This window comes from Patiria miniata, unplaced genomic scaffold (assembly GCF_015706575.1).
Source record: "Patiria miniata isolate m_02_andy unplaced genomic scaffold, ASM1570657v1 HiC_scaffold_3, whole genome shotgun sequence".
In the NCBI taxonomy this organism is placed as follows: Eukaryota; Metazoa; Echinodermata; class Asteroidea; order Valvatida; family Asterinidae; genus Patiria; species Patiria miniata.
Window position 1 is genome coordinate 21,731,824 of NW_024037069.1, and position 19,682 is coordinate 21,751,505.

At 43.2% G+C, this 19,682-nt stretch overlaps 3 protein-coding genes across 4 annotated transcripts in view; all 3 read right to left on the reverse strand.

Moving 5' to 3' along the window:
- Positions 1 to 19,682, reverse strand: part of LOC119737894 (tubulin beta-4 chain-like) — a 23,256-nt gene continuing 3,574 nt past the window's right edge. Inside the window, exons 1-3 of one of the 2 annotated variants that reach the window (XM_038212539.1) lie at positions 4,149 to 4,307; positions 2,965 to 3,300; positions 1 to 2,506 (exon numbers count right to left, since the gene is read on the reverse strand). In XM_038212539.1, the coding sequence (XP_038068467.1) occupies positions 1,559 to 2,506; positions 2,965 to 3,300; positions 4,149 to 4,205 (1,341 nt within the window). In that variant the 5' untranslated portion in view covers positions 4,206 to 4,307 and the 3' untranslated portion in view covers positions 1 to 1,558. Of the gene's footprint in view, positions 2,507 to 2,964; positions 3,301 to 4,148; positions 4,308 to 19,682 lie in introns of those variants that run through there. The other variant, XM_038212540.1, reaches the window with a different exon arrangement.
- Positions 6,200 to 15,651, reverse strand: LOC119737898 (putative aldolase class 2 protein CC_1201). The gene is made up of 5 exons (XM_038212546.1): positions 15,529 to 15,651; positions 10,584 to 10,770; positions 9,911 to 10,076; positions 9,256 to 9,500; positions 6,200 to 6,605 (listed from the first exon to the last, which is right to left on the reverse strand). The coding sequence occupies exons 1-5, from the start codon at positions 15,546 to 15,548 to the stop codon at positions 6,444 to 6,446; spliced, it is 780 nt and encodes a 259-aa protein (XP_038068474.1). The 5' UTR covers positions 15,549 to 15,651; the 3' UTR covers positions 6,200 to 6,443.
- Positions 17,337 to 19,682, reverse strand: part of LOC119737897 (tubulin beta-4B chain-like) — a 20,861-nt gene continuing 18,515 nt past the window's right edge. The window contains exons 2-3 of the mRNA XM_038212543.1: positions 19,285 to 19,620; positions 17,337 to 19,131 (exon numbers count right to left, since the gene is read on the reverse strand). Of these exons, the coding sequence (XP_038068471.1) occupies positions 18,181 to 19,131; positions 19,285 to 19,620 (1,287 nt within the window). The 3' untranslated portion in view covers positions 17,337 to 18,180. The remainder of the gene's footprint in view (positions 19,132 to 19,284; positions 19,621 to 19,682) is intronic.

A 19,682-nucleotide genomic window follows, 5' to 3' on the forward strand; every position in this document is an offset into this window, starting at 1 on the left:
TTTTGGATTTCCTTTCATTTAATTTTAAATAACAAAGGCAAAAAGAGGCTAATGTATGCTATTTTGAAAAAATAAAATATAATCCATTAATTTCCCCACGGAAATAGAAGCATTTTGTTCGCCCAAAACCGTGCGTATACAATGTATTTCCTACAAGCCTATATTACGATTTCTTTGACGACATTCGCGTTCAGCACGCACCAGATTCAAACACATGATAAGTTCATTGCAGCCACAACATTCGTTGTCGTCAAAATTAAGATGACTCGACACAGACTGACCGTCATTGTGACGTAATTTTAGTGGTTTCGAGGCTCTCAGAACACGTACGACAGACAACGGTACATGTATCGCATTACTATATCATTTCTTGTAAAGTATCTTTTTGTCCTTATTCTAAATAAAAATGGAATTAATGCTTGAATTTTACACAATATGCCAAAGCCCTCAACTTCAAATCCGAGACTTACTGTAGCCTACTGAAGCTCTCTGGTACATTGAAAATGAATAAGCTCGATCCCACCGGTGACATGGAAACGCAGAGGATTATGGGTAAACCTAGCTAACCTATGTATACTTCAACATAAAATAAAAAAAGAAAGCATTGAACGGCTCTTTTTTCTCGTATACTACAAGTGCCGTAATATCTAAAAAAAGAAAAAAAGAAATGAAAGACAGTGCCTTCATCTGTAAAAGCATTTTGTCATCACACACTGACTGGTGCCCTATCCCATAGGATCGATGATTTAGGGAGAAGGACCGAGAACCATTATAGCTGCAATGCATTTTGGGACTGTGATTTTGATGAGGCGCTCGGTCCAATTAGTAATTTGTCAGACTTCTGGGATAGTATCCCCCTCGCCTGTCCATCTACACCGCGAATAATGTATCATTTCCAGATATGGAGAGATAATGTAAATGAAAAAGCATGAGCAGGATAAAGTCCACTGATGACAGAAGATTAGTGAAGTCCAAACTTGTTTTTGTCGGTAGCCTACGCCTTAACAATTAAGCTGCCTTTAGTGAATGGCATTTTTCATCAAAACCTGAATTGCATACAAATATACGGCAATCGGTTTTTAAAGCCTCTCGCGGTATACAGATAAATTGAATTTTACTAAAGAATCTCAAGTCTGGTTACAAAATGAGCTATAGTGCAATCTTAACACCTGAACATCATGGGCGATAACATTCAAGATGAATGACGCATTCAAATTCAGCTTTTGAATATTTTTATCCAAGGTCTACGTCTCAGTACCATGTATTTTAGAGAAATATTCTGAAATTATCATTTTTCGAAGGAAATATTTTGTGACTTCCATTGATACTGTAGGGTTAAATGACAATAAGGGTTTGGATATAATAAATAGGCAAATCACAGCACGTTTCCACAAGATCTAAAGTATAGATCAGATCCAAAAAATAAGATCACAAATATACGGTCAACGAGTTTTGTTGATCAATTTCAGATACATGTTCCGTTTAAACACTGAAGAACAACGTTGGCACAAACCAATGTTCCTTTGATTTATTTTGCTGACTGTGGTTTCAATTATGGTTACGGCTCAACCTCCCCCTCTTCCCCCTCATCAAACTCGCCCTCCTCCTCAGCTGTTGCATCCTGGTACTGCTGGTACTCAGACACCAAGTCGTTCATGTTGCTCTCAGCCTCAGTGAACTCCATCTCATCCATACCCTCACCGGTGTACCAATGCAAGAAAGCCTTGCGCCTGAACATAGCGGTGAACTGCTCAGAGATGCGTTTGAACAGCTCCTGGATGGCGGTGCTGTTGCCGATGAAGGTGGCAGACATCTTGAGGCCTCGTGGTGGGATGTCGCAGACAGCGATCTTGACGTTGTTGGGGATCCATTCCACGAAGTAGCTGCTGTTCTTGTTCTGCACGTTCAGCATCTGCTCATCGACTTCCTTCATGGACATGCGACCGCGGAAAATTGCAGCGACGGTCAGGTAGCGGCCGTGACGAGGGTCGCAAGCAGCCATCATGTTCTTGGCATCGAAAATCTGCTGGGTCAACTCGGGAACAGTCACGGCACGGTACTGCTGGCTTCCTCTGCTGGTCAGGGGAGCAAAGCCAGGCATGAAGAAGTGGAGACGTGGGAAAGGTACCATGTTGACTGCTAGCTTGCGAAGATCAGCGTTGAGTTGACCAGGGAACCTCAGACAAGTGGTGACACCACTCATGGTAATCGACACGAGATGATTGAGATCACCGTATGTTGGGGTGGTCAATTTGAGTGTGCGGAAGCAGATGTCATACAGGGCCTCGTTGTCGATACAGAATGTCTCATCTGTATTCTCTACGAGCTGGTGGACAGAGAGGGTTGCGTTGTATGGCTCCACCACCGTGTCGGACACCTTGGGAGAAGGTACGACACTGAAGGTGCACATCATGCGGTCTGGGTACTCCTCACGGATCTTGCTGATGAGAAGTGTTCCCATTCCTGAACCAGTGCCACCACCAAGGGAGTGTGTCATTTGGAATCCCTGCATGGAGAAAAATAGGATTTATAAAAATATTATTTACTAACAGCTTCTTACCTTCTGTCCGGTAACACACTTACAGTGTTTATACGTCGGTAAAGGGCAAAACCTAATATTGAATTGACGCAAATTCCATCTTATGAATAGTTTCATTGCGGTACCCGCTGCTACATCTGATTCGAACCTGCCAACCGATCCCACAAGCTCGGTGGTCGAGTGGTAAGACGTCTGCACTAGAAAGCAGGAGGTCGTGGGTCCACCCGAGGGACTTTTTCTCACTTTCACTCGGGAGGTATAACACACTGAGTATACAGCGTTTATACGTCGGTGAAGGGCATACCTAATATTGAACTTTTGTCCGCGGTCATCATTATTGCATTTTCGCTAACACTAAAAGAAGCAAATGCGTCTCCATTTTTTTTTAAGATTAGGGAAGATCGAACTGAGCACACAATACTAACCTGTAGGCAATCACAGCTCTCTGCCTCCTTACGTACAACGTCCAATACGGTGTCTATGAGCTCAGCCCCCTCAGTGTAGTGACCCTTGGCCCAGTTGTTTCCAGCTCCACTCTGTCCGAAGACAAAGTTGTCTGGTCTGAAGATCTGACCAAATGGACCAGAGCGGACAGAGTCCATGGTGCCTGGCTCCAGGTCGATAAGCACAGCTCGGGGTACATATTTGCCTCCGGTAGCTTCATTGAAGTAAACGTTGATTCTCTCCAACTGCAAGTCGGAGTCACCGTGGTATGTGCCGGTTGGGTCGACGCCATGCTCGTCAGAGATCACCTCCCAGAACTATTGTAAAAAAGAAAGACAGAAAAAAGATATTTAGGAATAAAAAAAAAAAGCAATATGGAGAGTCTTGGAAAGCAGAAAAAAATAGGCCTACTATAAAAATATTTGGGGATGGATATTAATATTCCCGGTTGTCATGCAGTTTATTAAGTTGCTTCGTGAACTTTCATAAGATAAATTATGCTTTGAATCATTCCACAATACCATGTATATGTTGACATTCGTATGAAATTCTGGTGTTTAGGTCCCCGCGTCTGTTTAATAATTTTGTGTGCGGCTGCGCACGTTTTCGTTCCTATTGCCACTGCAAGTGCAACGCTGTTCGTATGATGTGCGCAGTCGATCCGTACGGCTGATGTACGGGTGACGTAAGTGCGCACACAGCGACAGAGCGGCATTGCCACTGTCATCGGCATAATTATAGATGTAGGCCTACATCAGGGGTTGTATTGTACACGAGAATGTCATTGCATACATGCAGACATAAAATTCCTGATAATCCTTTATGCTGCGACCCGTAACCTTACGGCAAATCACACGAGTTTTAAAATATTCCCACGGGTCGATCGCGTCTTAAAAAAACCTTTGTGATATGAAAACCATTGGGAAAACACGGAAATGCAGGTCATATAAACATAACACGTTCGTGCATGAACGTGTATTTCTGGTCAATTATTTATACACGATAGACAATTGAATAATTGAGTTTTGTATATTTTTTCATCATGCGACGACGAATATCTGGTTGATTTAATGGACATGCTGTATTGTGTTATAATCGTTTGTTTTTTGGCGGAAATTAATTAGTCCAGTTTGACCGAATTTTAATTTAAATCAAATCATCTTACCTTTGCACCGATCTGGTTGCCACACTGTCCGGCTTGAAGATGTACGATTTCACGCATTTTGAGATTAAGAATGTATCCTACACTCAAAATCACACGAGAGAAAAGGCCAACAGTTTGTCAATATAGACCTCAGTTCACCGAGGGATGCGGCGTTGTCACTGAAGGGAGCGGCCGTTAAAGAAAGATGATTTAGCCCGTTTGTGAAAAAAATCAAGACGTCCTCAGCCTGAAAAAATAGGGCGGTCGAAACAGTGATTGTTCATAAACACATTTTCACATTTCCAAGATTCAGGGCCTAATATCGGATTAATTAGATTTAACGATATATTAATGTTCCAGGAAGAAGGTTGATAGTGAATGTTATTCTTTATGTTGAAAATATATTATTTTGTCTCATGAGACTGATGACGAATTTTGAAGCCAAGAGTTTATTAATCCGCGCTGTAAGGCGGTGGTTCAGATGGGGACTCCTCGATGGTGCAGTGTCCCTGCTGCGAACAATGGAAGCTCCCTGCATGAAGCAAATTGCTGATGTCCCGCACGCTACACGCGCCTACTGAGCAACAGCCCTGCATGTCGGCAATACTCATTGTAGACAGATGCTTTTTTCTTGAAAATGTGTATTTATTTTCTGTATTAAATTGAAAAAAATATGGTTGCTAGTGTCTTGGAAAAATGGACACTGCACTATAGCACAGCGCAGAATAATAATCGTTGAGTCAAATACTATTGACCTTGAATGAGATTATATTTACATAAATAATTCAATTGCAGATCTGCGTGAAGGGTTTGCAGACAGCACCGAGCAAAAAAGTGTCATTGAATCAACACTATATTTAGGCAACACAATTAAGTCTCTGCCTCTGTGACCATCCTTCCAGCCTGTAGTACAAAAACAAAGTTTAGAATATAATAACAATATGATATAATTATTCAAATATTAAATAGAAACTCTCAACCTGCCTTCATCATATCCCAATACATTTGGGCCCACTGTGAATAAGTGCTTAATTTATGAGATCGAATAATAATAATAATAATAATAATAATAATGGCATTTACTATTGCGGAAAATGCATAAACTTATGTCATAATGCGCATTACAATACAAATTACTTGAAGAATAAAACCGTACTATGATAATGGTACTTTGGAAATTAACCCACAAGACACAAGTCATCGTAAATTGCGTATTAATAGCTTCAAGCTGATGAGGAGAATTCCCGCCTGCTATGTATTATCATAATGAGGTAAGGTCTGCAACGAATAAACATGCATAATGAGAAGTGAGCAATTACTTTCGGCATAAATTCACTGACCTGCTCAATTTGGACAAAAACCCCGAAAGATGCCAATTACATCGCAAAGCGCTAGGTGACGCCATATCGATAACGACGATGAGGCATAAACTCAACGCTACATTGATGAGTACGATTTGAGGCTATATTGATGCATAGAGCAGGGAACAGATACCACTTTTATGAACAGGGTATATAAACACTGGGATGGTATGATGAGACCCACTACTATAATATTTCGAACAGAACATTTTCATCGAACCTTTATCATTTCATTGTTGAGGTCACATGGTTGTATTAATGCGGTTTGCCTTTAATCGTGCGTTGGCAATTTCTGCCTCTAGAATGAATTTTAGCATGCAAAGAACGGTTGGTAATAGTTCCGGCTCAGCCCCTCCGGCAAGGTACGTGTACGACTTCGTAGATTGCTTGCATGTGTACGCTCTCGCTTTGCAATGCGGCTTGCGTCACTGACGGAGAGCACGAGCAAGACGCGTGCGTGATCATGCACGTACGTCCAAGCTGACTGGTGAGGTGTGTGTAAGTTTGCAATGCGTAAATTAATACAGAATCTGGAAAAGACTGTTGATTAAATCATTGTAGTAACTACATGTACATGCATGTACATGTATACAACATGTGAAAACGAACCCACTCCAAGAAAGCTCAACGGTGTGGTTCTAAGTAATATCAGAGATAATCAACCAACTTAAGCGGCCAGGATAGAAAGAAGGATGGTATTAACACATACACTTTAGGAAGGTTTTACTGATTTTAATGGACCTAATAATACATAGGAAACAAAACATTTTAACCTTAGCAAAGATTTCAGAATAAGAATTCATCTTATGGATCTTTACCTGTAATTAAAACCAGTCTGTGATATATTACTGGCTTAAGACAATATGACCGGTATTTAGATAAAAATGACTTTTTAAAAAAATATCCAGTCGTCTTCCCTGAACAAAGTGAAGCCACCGTTACATGTCTTGTTATCTTAAGAACGAAAATCGGGTTCCTTCTTTTCCAACACTTTCTTGATAGCCTCAAGGTGGTCAATTTTGAAGGAGTCCCCACAACTGTCAAAGTACTCGGCCACGCCCTTAGCAACCTCGTCGCTCACCTCGGCAAGCTCTTTTCCTGTTGCATCCGCTAGCATCTGTTCATGAGAGCAAAACGGGAAAATGCGGTATACAGGGTGGGTAACATAAAAAGGAAACCCAAATGGCAGGACCAAGTATTTAATGAAGTTCTGCATGTAGTACACTTTACAAATCTAGGAGTAATTCAATCCACTCATGTACTTTTGAAGTTACGAAATTTTGAACCCAAAAACCGTTTTAAAGTTCTGTCCACGGATAAAAAAAAAAGGTATTAAGTGTTCTTTCGGGAAAACGAAAACAATTCACACAGGAAATGGTCCTGACATTTGGGTTTCCTTTTTTTTTTTTACTCACCCTGTATTGCGAGAGTTTGGTAGTTCGTCAGTCCCCAGAAGAACGTTATAAATGAGAGTGTTATATTTATTAAACAATGGAAAACAAAATAGACATTTTATGGTGGGAAGGGTGCATGATGTTATAAGAGGATCAGGTTTTTTTTTTATTCCTCTACCTCTGTAATGAGCTGATGGCGGGCTCTGGATTGTTTTAAAGAACGTTCAAAGGTTCTTAGGTATTTATTCATAGATCTTAATTTTTGAATACCTGATTTCGTATAGGATTTGATTAATATAAAGAAGGGTTACAGGGACACAACAATTCCAGGTAATAATACAGAAATTGGAGCTATTTAAATTATTTACGGAATCTTGGGAAAATGTTGGGAATGGTTTTAAAAAAGAAACACTCCATCCCAACCGTTTTTAGAAGCGCTCCTCTCATGTGGAAGAAAACACTGAAGTTCTATAACGCTCCGAAACGCGTGCCATTCTCAAGGGTCATGAGATGATGTTTTCTTAGGAACTCATTTTGTGCAACTTTCTACTCCTAAAAGAATTTGACATCCCTTTTCGGTTAATTTAATTAAAAAGTGCACTTCTTTAAAAAAAAAAAAAAAAAAAAAAAATTCCACGCTTTCTGCATGGACAACTGAGGACGCTGTTGCTGTGATGTCATTTCAGGAAGACAGTGTTCAGTTAAGGAGTTTTCTGTTCAAAATGTGAACCCACAAATTTGATCATTGAAAACATTTTGGAGAAAGATGTGCTCATTGGTTTACTGCCTTTTACTGACACAACAACAAATCACCAATGAAAAGAAAATCTAGGATATGAAACCCCAAATAATAAGCTTTCTTGTAGTACAAGAGTAATTCAAATCACTCATGTACTTTTGAAGTTACGAAATTTTGAACCCAAAAACCGTTTTAAAGTTCTGTCCACGGATAAAAAAAAAAGGTAAGTGTTCTTTCGGCAAAACGAAAACAATTCACACAGGAAATGGTCCTGACATTTGGGTTTCCTTTTTTTTTTTTTTTACGCACCCTGTATTGCGAGAGTTTGGTAGTTCGTCAGTCCCCAGAAGAACGTTATAAATGAGAGTGTTATATTTATTAAACAATGGAAAACAAAATAGACTTTTTATGGTGGGAAGGGTGCATGATGTTATAAGAGGATCAGGTTTTTTTTTTATTCCTCTACCTCTGTAATGAGCTGATGGCGGGCTCTGGATTGTTTTTAAGAACGTTCAAAGGTTCTTAGGTATTTATTCATAGATCTTAATTTTTGAATACCTGATTGCGTATAGGATTTGATTAATATAAAGAAGGGTTACAGGGACACAACAATTCCAGGAAATAATACAGAAATTGGAGCTATTTAAATTATTTACGGAAACTTGGGAAAATGTTGGGAATGGTTTTAAAAAAGAAACACTCCATCCCAACCGTTTTTAGAAGCGCTCCTCTCATGTGGAAGAAAACACTGGAAGTTCTATAACGCTCCGAAACGCGGGCCATTCTCAAGGGTCATGAGATGATGTTTTCTTAGGAACTCATTTTGTGCAACTTTCTACTCCTAAAAGAATTTGACATCCCTTTTCGGTTAATTTAATTAAAAAGTGCACTTCTTTAAAAAAAAAAAAAAAAAAAATTCCACGCTTTCTGCATGGACAACTGAGGACGCTGTTGCTGTGATGTCATTTCAGGAAGACAGTGTTCAGTTAAGGAGTTTTCTGTTCAAAATGTGAACCCACAAATTTGATCATTGAAAACATTTTGGAGAAAGATGTGCTCATTGGTTTACTGCCTTTTACTGACACAACAACAAATCACCAATGAAAAGAAAGAAAATTCACGACAGCAAAATATCTAAAATTTTGGCAACTTTTGGAGCTGTTGTAACATTGAAGTTTCTGCCTGAAATGAGATCACACTTTTGCTAATGAATGTGGAAATTCTCATTAGCAAAAAAAAGAAAGAAAGTTACCAAAAATACTCCTGAATTGGCAAAAAGTTGAAAATAAGGTTGAATGCATGGGACACAAAGGTGCATTTTCAAGGATTGCATTAAAACAGTACATTTCATGGTCCCTGTAATTGCATGAGCCCTGTATGGGGGGCAAGGGGGCACTTGCCCCCCCCCCCCGGAAAACGAACAAAAAAAAGGAAAAAGGAAAAAGACGTGCGAAGCCATATTGCTGTTAATTTGATGGGGGGGGGGGTAGGGCAAATGCTCCCCTGCTCACGCTCGGAAAATGATAAATTGAGAATATAATGAAAAAGTTAAGGAATTTTGGGGGAACATTTGCTTCCCCCCGGAAAAAAATCCTGGCGACGCCCATGGCTACAAAGGGGATTTGTTTCCTCACCTGAGTCATGGCAGCCCTCTCAAAGTAGTAAAGATTATCGAAGACGGCGGCGGCCGACTTGCCGATTCCCATTATGCCGTGGTTGCCCATAACGAGGATCTGCTTTCCCGCCATCTTGCTAGCCAGCCTGACGCTTTCGTCACCCATGCAACCCGCGCCCCCGTACTCGGAGTCGTAGGCAACTTTGCCGTAGAATCGCATGCAGGTCTGGTGGATCATTTTCAGCCGAGGTTCCTTTAAGCAGCCTGCATAAAATGAAAGAAATAAAAAACCCATCGTTTGATTAATTGCTCATCAGCAACACAAAAATCAAACCTTCTTTTCAAGCACTTTACGGTATAAAACTACACACAAAAATAAGGGTTTAAAACAGAAAAACTCGTGACCTCATTAAGTTGTACTATACATCAAGCGTTCTGAATTCAGGAGAGCACTATTTGAAGAAAAGTTAAGAGCAGAAAATTAAAGCACATCTATTCTTGCTGCGTTTTTAATTCACTATGGGACCATTAATTTTCATCGGTTAATGAGAATCTTCTAATGGATGCCCCTTTTTCCAGCGGAAGCTACCAAGACCTGAAATCCAACTGTCAACGTACTCACATCGCAACATTGAAATGAATTTTTTATTTGGCTTTCAGGAAAAGTTACTCACAGAGAGCAGTGGCGTAAGGTGCGTGGATGTGCATAACGCAATTGATATCCTTCATAGCTCTGTGAATAGGCACGTGAATGGAGACGGCATTTTCTTCTCCAATTCCCTCACCCTCGACGACTTCTTCCGTTTGCATGTCAATACCTATCAGGCTGCTTGCCGTCATCTTCAGTACACATTTGTAAGAGGTGCAAATAAAAGGTGATCATAAAACACTATCAAGTTCCCAATAAATTGACAGACAGAATATCAGAATACGTCCAGTCATCGGTGACATCACTGTACAGAGGCACATACACATCAACAAATGTTCCAAGTAATTTTGTTATAAGGATAAGGATCAGTCCTTTGCAAGAAAAGGACTGGTTCGGATTCGATTTGTAATAGTAAACATTGTAGCATTATTTTAAAATTTGATTAATTATGGACTACGTGGCCGTGCATGAACAGTTAGATGATCTTTGGTGACCACTCTCGACAGCCCTAGTGGGAGGGGGAACGGCATTGGAGGGTGCTATGAGTACGTGACGTATTCTGAATGTGCACAGTGGTCTCCCCCAATCCTCCCTTTGTAACGATGGAGGAGGTACTTGTATACAAGGAGTCCATACAGAAGTCTGCCTTTCACTAAACTTCGAATCCTCCATGGTTCCTGAAAGGCATTGAGACCCACCTGGCTCCAATGTATCCCATACGGTACAAGCAGCATGACATCTCCCTTGCCATTGCGTGCCGGTGCCCTTAGTGATAGGTGATTGCATATGCCTTCTGCCAGCCCGTAGTATTCTAGACCACGATAGCTGGCCGCGAGGTTCTCTCTGGCCCGCTGGTTTGCTCGCTCCGCCTCGGTCTTCTGAAGGCTGTAGACAAATCATCAGTGCATGGATTTATCGACTCCGTGCATACACTAGAGGGCGTTTCGTCACCACACACGAGATAACTGCTATTATATACACTGACTGGATAGTTCATGACGGGAAGACAGCGTCTAAAAAGGACAACTTTACGTTTTCTAAAGGTTACATAATTTAGCAATATGTGACAGAGGGACAGTGGACACCCCCCTCTTTTGCGTTGGTCATTGTGTTACTCAGGAATTCTTTTGAGATATCGGGGGGGGGGGGGGTAGGTAGCAATGGTCTGGAGGTGTGTATGTGGAATGCGAACAACAGAACTTCCATGGACGGAGCATCACATGCACAAGAGAAAAAGATTAAAAAGATAAGACAGTTCCTTTTGGGAGCCTGACATGGTGAGGGAAAATTTGCAAGATAAGGAAAAAGTACAACTTTATCAAATATTAGTAAAAAGAACCAAAATGCGCGACATTTTTTACCCTTCTCTTTGTACAACTCGGCAGATGGTTCTTAGTTACGAAGTTCTTAGTTACGGAGTTGCGAAGACCCGAAGCGACTGGAGCAAAGCAGCCACGCACGAGTGACAAAGCCACGAGGCCTTTCCCAACTTGATTTTGTTGAATTATTCATAGTTTGTATGCAAATAAGAAGAGTGTTGAAGGCTAACCAATCACAATGCGGATTTTGCCTAGTCGCATCCATTTTTAAAAGAAGGACGAGTAAGGAAAACGTAAGTCAGAGCAAATATTACTGTAAGTTCAGATGAAAAATAAGTTCATACTCTCAAACAATTTCTTGAAATACTTTTATAAGTAAAGTTAAAATGAGATAATGTAAGAACAATTACGCGGTCACGATCTCGTGGAAAACTATAGACTCGCATTTTTTGTTTTTACTAAAAACGAATTCCTTTGGGGAACTTTTAGGGTTTTTGGTTGATGGAATAATGGAATACACACGATGTTGGTCGTACAGCAACTTTATTCTAACAATCGAACAACTAGACTACCGTATTTACAAGAGAGGATTTGGAGACATGTGTCTCGTTTGATGGTTGAAAGAAGAGTGAGCGAAGAAAGTAATAAAGGAGAGTGAGTGAAGAATCTAATAAGTAATGTGGGGCTGACTATCCAATTTAAAAGCAATAAAAACTAGAGACTGAAGGAATGTACTAATGGACTTTGTGGTTAGGTGATAAAATGTGGTAAGAGGGACAAAGTAATAAAAGTGGGGCTTGGCTCAGTAATAGTAATCAATCAATTAGGGAGATTGATACCATAGGGTCATAACTTTTACCCACCACTGGACTGTTGCTGGGGGCAATGTACGAGGGGTTAAAAGTTCACAAATTAAGCTATAATTATATGGAAGAAAACGCTACAGGAGCCCCCTTCCAGTGAGTGAGAAGTAACAAAAATTGATAAAACACTTAAGAACGAACGAATGTGACATAGCGTTTGGGCCAATGAACTGTGCGGCCTGAGCGGGTTGTACGAGGAGGTGGAATGTCTGAGGTTGGGATATTCTGCTCGGTATTTACAGGATTGGTTTGAACTATTGGGATAGAGTGGTTGGGTTTGGGAAGAGCAGAATGTGTAGCATGACCTATATCCAAATGGGCAGATTTAAGGCGATCTATGCTAACTGTGTCCTGACGATTGTTCAGTTCAATGACGAAATGTTTAGCTGAACGACTGAGTACTTTGAAAGGTCCGTCGTAAGGCGGTTGTAGAGGTTTGCGCACTGCGTCACGACGAACGAAAACATGAGTGCATGTCTGAAGTTCCTCGGGAACATGCACTGTGGGACGCTGCTGTGCGCGGGTTGTTGGTGGCTGAAGATCCTGCATGGCGCGTTTCAAGCGATGAACATAGTTCGTAGGCTCTAAGGCAGTGGCATCAGTGGTGTTGTCAAAGAATTCGCCAGGCAGGCGAAGTGTGGTGCCATAGACGCGTTCGGCAACACAGTGACCGAAGTCGGACTTGACCGCAGTTCGGATTCCCAAGAGAATCAGCGGCAAAGTCTCTGTCCATAGGCTTGCGTCTGGTTGTGCCCGTAGTGATGACTTCAGTTGGCGATGAAAACGTTCCACTAGTCCATTCGCGATTGGGTGATAGGCTGTGGTACGTATGCGGGTGGTACCAAGCAGATTTGTGAGTGCGCGAAAAAGTGCGGATTCAAACTGGGCACCGCGATCAGTGGTGATAACCGATGGAACACCAAATGAGGCAACCCATCGCGTTACAAAGGCACGAGCGACTGTTTCAGCTGTGATGTCCGGTAGAGGGATGGCTTCTGGCCAACGTGTGAAACGGTCAATACAGGTCAACATGTATACACATCCATTGGATGTGGGTAATTGTCCAACAAGATCAATGTGAACATGCGAAAATCGGGCATCTGGAGTAGAAAACTCAGACAGGGGTGCAAAGGTATGGCGATGGACCTTTGAGCGCTGACACTGTATGCATGATTTTGCCCATTGTCGCACATCACGGTTAACACATGGCCAAATGTAGCGGTCCGTGATGAGGCGTTGCGTAGCGCGAATTCCAGGGTGAGATAGGGAGTGTAGAGCGTCAAACACTGCACGACGCATCTCCACTGGAACAAATGGACGTGCGTTTGCAGTAGAAATGTCACAAGTTAATGTAATGTCACATGATGGTAGGGGAACTTGTTTGAACGTGAGCGAGGATGACGATGTGCGCAAGCGTTGAAGTTCCTCGCTGGTGTTCTGCAATTCCGCCATTTTGTGGAAATCGATGAGTGCAGTATGATCCGTGCGAAGAGCATTGAGTTCGACACGAGATAGGGCATCTGCGGCAGGGTTATCTCCACCTTTAACATGTCTGATATCACAGGTAAACTGGGAAACAAAATCGAGGTGGCGAATTTCGCGAGGGGAGTGTCTGTCCGTTGTGGTGCCGTGAGCATATGTGAGCGGTTTGTGGTCCGTTAGCACATGAAATTGACGACCCTCGAGTGAGTGACGAAAATGGCGGATGGCAAGGTATATGGCCAAAAGTTCGCGACCAAATGTGCTGTAACGTGTCTCTGCTGGTTGAAGTCGCTTTGAGAAGAAAGCGAGTGGTTGCCATGCATTGTCAATTCGTTGTTGAAGAACAGCTCCCACTGCGACATCCGAAGCGTCCGTCATGACGCACAGAGGCGCGTCTGGCTTTGGATGTGCAAGGAGAGTGGCGTTAGCGAGGGCAACTTTGATAGCGTGAAATGAAGCGGTGGCAGAGTCATTCCAAGGGAGTGGTGCCGACTTCTTTCCGGCATTAGAAAGTAGATCGGTGAGTGGTTGGAGGACCTGGGAACACTGGGGAATGAAACGGCGGTAGAAGTTGACGAGACCGAGAAATTCCCTGAGTTTGGTGAGAGTTGTAGTAATCAATCAATTAGGGAGATTGATACCATAGGGTCATAACTTTTACCCACCACTGGACTGTTGCTGGGGGCAATGTACGAGGGGTTAAAAGTTCACAAATTAAGCTATAATTATATGGAAGAAAACGCTACAAACTAACCCACCGGGCCGGTTTTTATGTGCAACCTCTATGAGAGAATGCGGCGAAAAATCATTAAAAACGGGCCTTTTTTCACATCTGTCGCCACCACTTCATTATTCTACAAGGTATACCTTAGATCTCACTACAGTGTGACCCTAACAATATACTCTTTCAGAAAATGAAAGAAAAACTGAATAAAACACTGAGTTTTACTCGCGTATTGATGTTAAACATTGAATTTTTAGTCAAAAATCTCCCTGTTTTGTGTGTAAACCACGCGTTCAGCCAAGAACTGGTCCATTAACATCATCATAACGTTAAATAGCGCCACCTGGGAGCTTAGATCTCTCGAGTCATTTTTCTTCGTCTCATCAGCTTTCCAACAATATAACCCTTATTGTGATTGGTTAAGGTTTAGGCTCGCGTGTATTCATTTACTAAAGAATTGTACATCTAAACTCCAATAAAATTTGCCGTTGCTCAATGGCTCAGCGCGTAGGGTCTGTTTATTGTACACGTGCTAGGCAGCGCTACTGTATATACACAGAGCCCGGGAGCTCTTATCTCTGTGTCCAAGGTCATCTGGCTGTGCGCTTTTGCCAGTTTACATGGGGGTCCTTTTGACCACAAAGGATTTGATATGAATTTTGTGCAAGCACCCAGGCGCGTCGACGCGTCCGGGTAATAGCCATGCACGCACGAAAAGGCTGATGATTGGTTGGAATTTTGCTACCCTTTTGGGGTAGCAAAAATCAAGATTATAAAGAAAAACATAAGAATTTCTCGACAAGTTAGGAAAGGTCCTCGCGGCTTCGCCACTCGCATGTGTGGTCTCCATCTCCAGTCACTTCGCTATTTCGCCACTTTGAATGCGGGCAAGTTAAGCCACGATGGCCTTGGTAAAAGGCTAGGGGCGTACTTCGCTATTTCGCCACTTTGAATGCGGGCAAGTTAAGCCACGATGGCCTTGGTAAAAGGCTAGGGGCGTACTGGCAACGTTAAAAGAGAAATTCCTGATACCGTAAATAATAGAGTTGCCGTCCTAGTAGAGTCGGGGAGGCCTACACCACACACGGCTACGGGTCAGCGAGGTCAGAGGTGGATGCATGGGCCACGTCAAATACTAATCGTCGGCAGTCGGCACACACACACACCGACTTAATTGACGAACCCAGCACCTGTGTCCTTTTTTCAATGACCGAGCATGAAGGAATAATCCACAGTTAACGAGTTAACATATTACCTGTCCAAACCGGTCGCCATGTCAAATATCTAGGAGTATGTGAAACTGTTTTTCATGCGGATGAGCGCAGCGAAGTAGCATGAAAATGTGCATGCGGTGTGGTCTGAACCGGTGTGCCGGTCACCATACGTATATCTGTTCTAGACTTGAACTCAAGTCGGTAATTGGCCGGGTTTTGTTCACCCTCTCCAAAGGGCATTTTCGAGTGCTTCTGCAGGGTAAAATGACTTAGATGTTTTCGTTTACAAATTGTAAAAAATGTACACAACAAGAAGCCTATACAAATACATTAAATTACATTTTTAAGAGCTTTTGTGTTTAACTCTAAAGTCTGAAAAACTTGTGTGCATTAAAACAAAGCGCTTGTCGATTTTACCTCAAAATGTGCATGCGGTGTGGTCTGAACCGGTGTGCCGGTCACCGTACGTATATCTGTTCTAGACTTGAACTCAAGTCGGTAATTGGCCGGGTTTTGTTCACCCTCTCCAAAGGGCATTTTCGAGTGCTTCTGCAGGGTAAAATGACTTAGATGTTTTCGTTTACAAATTGTAAAAAATGTACACAACAAGAAGCCTATACAAATACATTAAATTACATTTTTAAGAGCTTTTGTGTTTAACTCTAAAGTCTGAAAAACTTGTGTGCATTAAAACAAAGCGCTTGTCGATTTTACCTCAATTCTGCCTCGATATTGAATAAGCCCAATAACAAGGTGTTATGTGTGAGTAGTATATTTTGTATGCCAGGGTTTAAACCGGGGACGTTAAGCAAAATTTTGTGAAAGTTGAGTGTATACATGTTTGACGAGGGTACATTCGGAACGCAACGGTGCAGTGCATCGTTTAAGTACTGTGAGGTACAGAGAGAATTCCATCCCATCCCATCCCATCCTATCCCATCCCACCCATCCCACCCATACCATCCACTCCATCTCATCCCACCCACCCCATCCCATTCCATCTCATCCCACCTCACCCCACACTTCATCCCACCCTGCACCCCATCCCATTCCATCCCACCTCATCCCATCCCACCCCATCCCATCCCACCTCATCCCATCCCACCCCATCCCATCCCATCCCATTCCATCCCACCTCACCCCATTCCACCCCATCCCATCCCATCTCACCTCATCCCATCCCACCCCACACCATCCCATCCCATCCCATCCCATCCCACCTCATCCCATCCCACCCCATCCCACCCCACCCCACCCCATCCCATCCCACCCCACCCATCCCACCCCATCCCACCCCATCCCATCCCACCCACCCCATCCCATCCCATCTCATCCCACCTCACCCCACACCCCATTTCACCCCACCCCATCCCATCCCACCTCATCCCATCCCATCCCACCCCATCCCATCCCATCCCATCCCATCCCATCCTATCCCATCCCATCCCATCCCATCCCATCCCATCCCATCCCATCCCATCCCATCCCATCCCATCCCATCCCATCCCATCCTATCCCACCCACCCCATCCCATTCCATCTCATCCCACCTCACCCCACACCCCATTTCACCCCACCCCATCCCATCCCACCTCATCCCATCCCATCCCACCCCATCCCATCCCATCCCATCCCATCCCATCCCATCCCATCCCATCCCATCCCATCCCATCCCATCCCATCCTATCCCATCCCAACCCATCCCACCCCATCTCATCCCACCCCACCCATCCCACCCCAGAAATGGATATTTTCAAAATTGATATTAATTAAGCCAATTTAAAGTTGTAGCTTGCTGTCGATGTCATTTTATTTATCCACACATTCGCCACAAATACATTGAAAAATAAAATTTGACATTGATAGAAACACCTCAATCACATAATTAAAAAAATTATAAAAAAGTACACTTAAAAGTAAATTGCAGATTCCTGAAATGTTTGTTCTTTGGGCCTGAAGTCCGATTTGGGTAGGGGCGTAAATCCCAGGGGAGGGGGCCCGCTTTTCTTTTTTCTACGGCCGGGCAATTTTTTTTATTATGGTCATCCCCCATCCCCCCACTCGCTTGCACAGATTTACGCCACTGGATTTGGGGCTATTAAGACTGCTATGAAGAAATGTCAAGTTTTAAAAAAAAATTATTAGTCTTTACTAAAGGATGACGGATAATTACCTTGGGTAATCTTGGCTTGGCAGACTTTGCTTGAATTGAATAAAATCGGCAATGAATTGTGAAATACGTTTTGATGCCTTTGGTAGCAGCAGTTCGGGCTGAACCGTCGTTACTGAGTTTTTAAGTATTCATTACACAATCAAGTGATAACGTGCACTAAAGAATGATGACTTGAGAACCTGCTCCAATTTAAGTATTATTGTAGCATGTGGATAAGGTAATGGTATTCTTTAACGAACTGTCACTCTTCTTACTCACTTTTTCATTTTTTTTTAACAAACAAGGGACAAAACCTGAAGCTTGGACTTCAGGGCAATTACATATTGGGATACACCTATAACACCCATGCTCGTCTGTTGCCAATGAAAGGCTTGTACTTTTTTGTTTCATTAATTGATGTCAAGGAAGGCAAAGACGAGTGAGTTTTTGTATGTATTATGCAGATCATCGAAGCTAGTTTATGCTTAATTTAATGTATGCCATCGAAATTGAGTTCCATGTTGGTAATGCTTGATCAAGTTTTAAGCGTCTGCATCTTCGCCTTCTTCCTCCTCTTCGAAATCTCCCTCCTCCTCAGCTGTTGCATCCTGATACTGCTGGTACTCAGATACCAAGTCGTTCATGTTGCTCTCAGCCTCAGTGAACTCCATCTCATCCATACCCTCACCGGTGTACCAATGCAAGAAAGCCTTGCGCCTGAACATAGCAGTGAACTGCTCAGAGATGCGCTTGAACAGCTCCTGGATGGCGGTGCTGTTACCGATGAAGGTGACAGACATCTTTAGGCCTCGTGGTGGGATGTCGCAGACAGCGGTCTTGACGTTGTTGGGGATCCATTCCACGAAGTAGCTGCTGTTCTTGTTCTGCACGTTCAGCATCTGCTCATCAACCTCCTTCATGGACATACGTCCACGGAAGACGGCAGCAACGGTCAGGTAGCGGCCATGACGGGGGTCGCAAGCAGCCATCATGTTCTTAGAATCGAACATCTGCTGGGTCAGCTCTGGGACACTCAATGCACGGTACTGCTGGCTGCCTCTGCTGGTCAGGGGAGCAAAGCCAGGCATGAAGAAGTGGAGACGTGGGAAAGGTACCATGTTGACTGCCAGCTTGCGAAGATCAGCATTGAGTTGACCAGGGAACCTCAGACAAGTGGTGACACCACTCATGGTAATCGACACGAGATGATTGAGATCACCGTATGTTGGGGTGGTCAATTTTAGGGTGCGGAAGCAGATGTCATACAGGGCCTCGTTGTCGATACAGAATGTCTCGTCTGTATTCTCTACGAGCTGGTGGACTGATAGGGTGGCGTTGTATGGCTCCACCACGGTGTCGGACACCTTGGGAGAAGGTACGACACTGAAAGTTGCCATGATGCGGTCAGGGTACTCCTCACGGATCTTGCTGATGAGAAGTGTTCCCATTCCTGAGCCAGTGCCACCACCAAGGGAGTGTGTCAGTTGGAATCCCTGGGGAAAAAGAAGTCGAATACTTCAATTGAGGTATTTTTTCATTAATTGGTTCTGGCAACGATATTTGGGGGAGGGGGTTCTTTTAGGTTCCTCGTAATACTCGCTACAGGCCTAGTCTTTAAAAGAGACTCAGCCCATCCTTTAACTTACCTGTAGGCAATCGCACCCTTCAGCCTCTTTGCGCACAACATCAAGCACAGAGTCAACCAGCTCAGCCCCCTCGGTGTAGTGACCCTTGGCCCAGTTGTTTCCAGCTCCACTCTGTCCGAAGACAAAGTTGTCTGGTCTGAAGATCTGTCCAAATGGACCAGAGCGGACAGAGTCCATGGTGCCTGGCTCCAAGTCGACCAGTACAGCTCGGGGTACATATTTGCCTCCAGTAGCTTCATTATAGTAAACGTTGATTCGCTCCAACTGCAAGTCGGAGTCACCATGGTATGTGCCAGTTGGGTCGATGCCATGCTCGTCCGAGATCACCTCCCAGAACTGTCGAGATAAAGAAACGGGAGAGCGAAAGGTGAATGACCTCGGCACAGGGGTGAGGCACA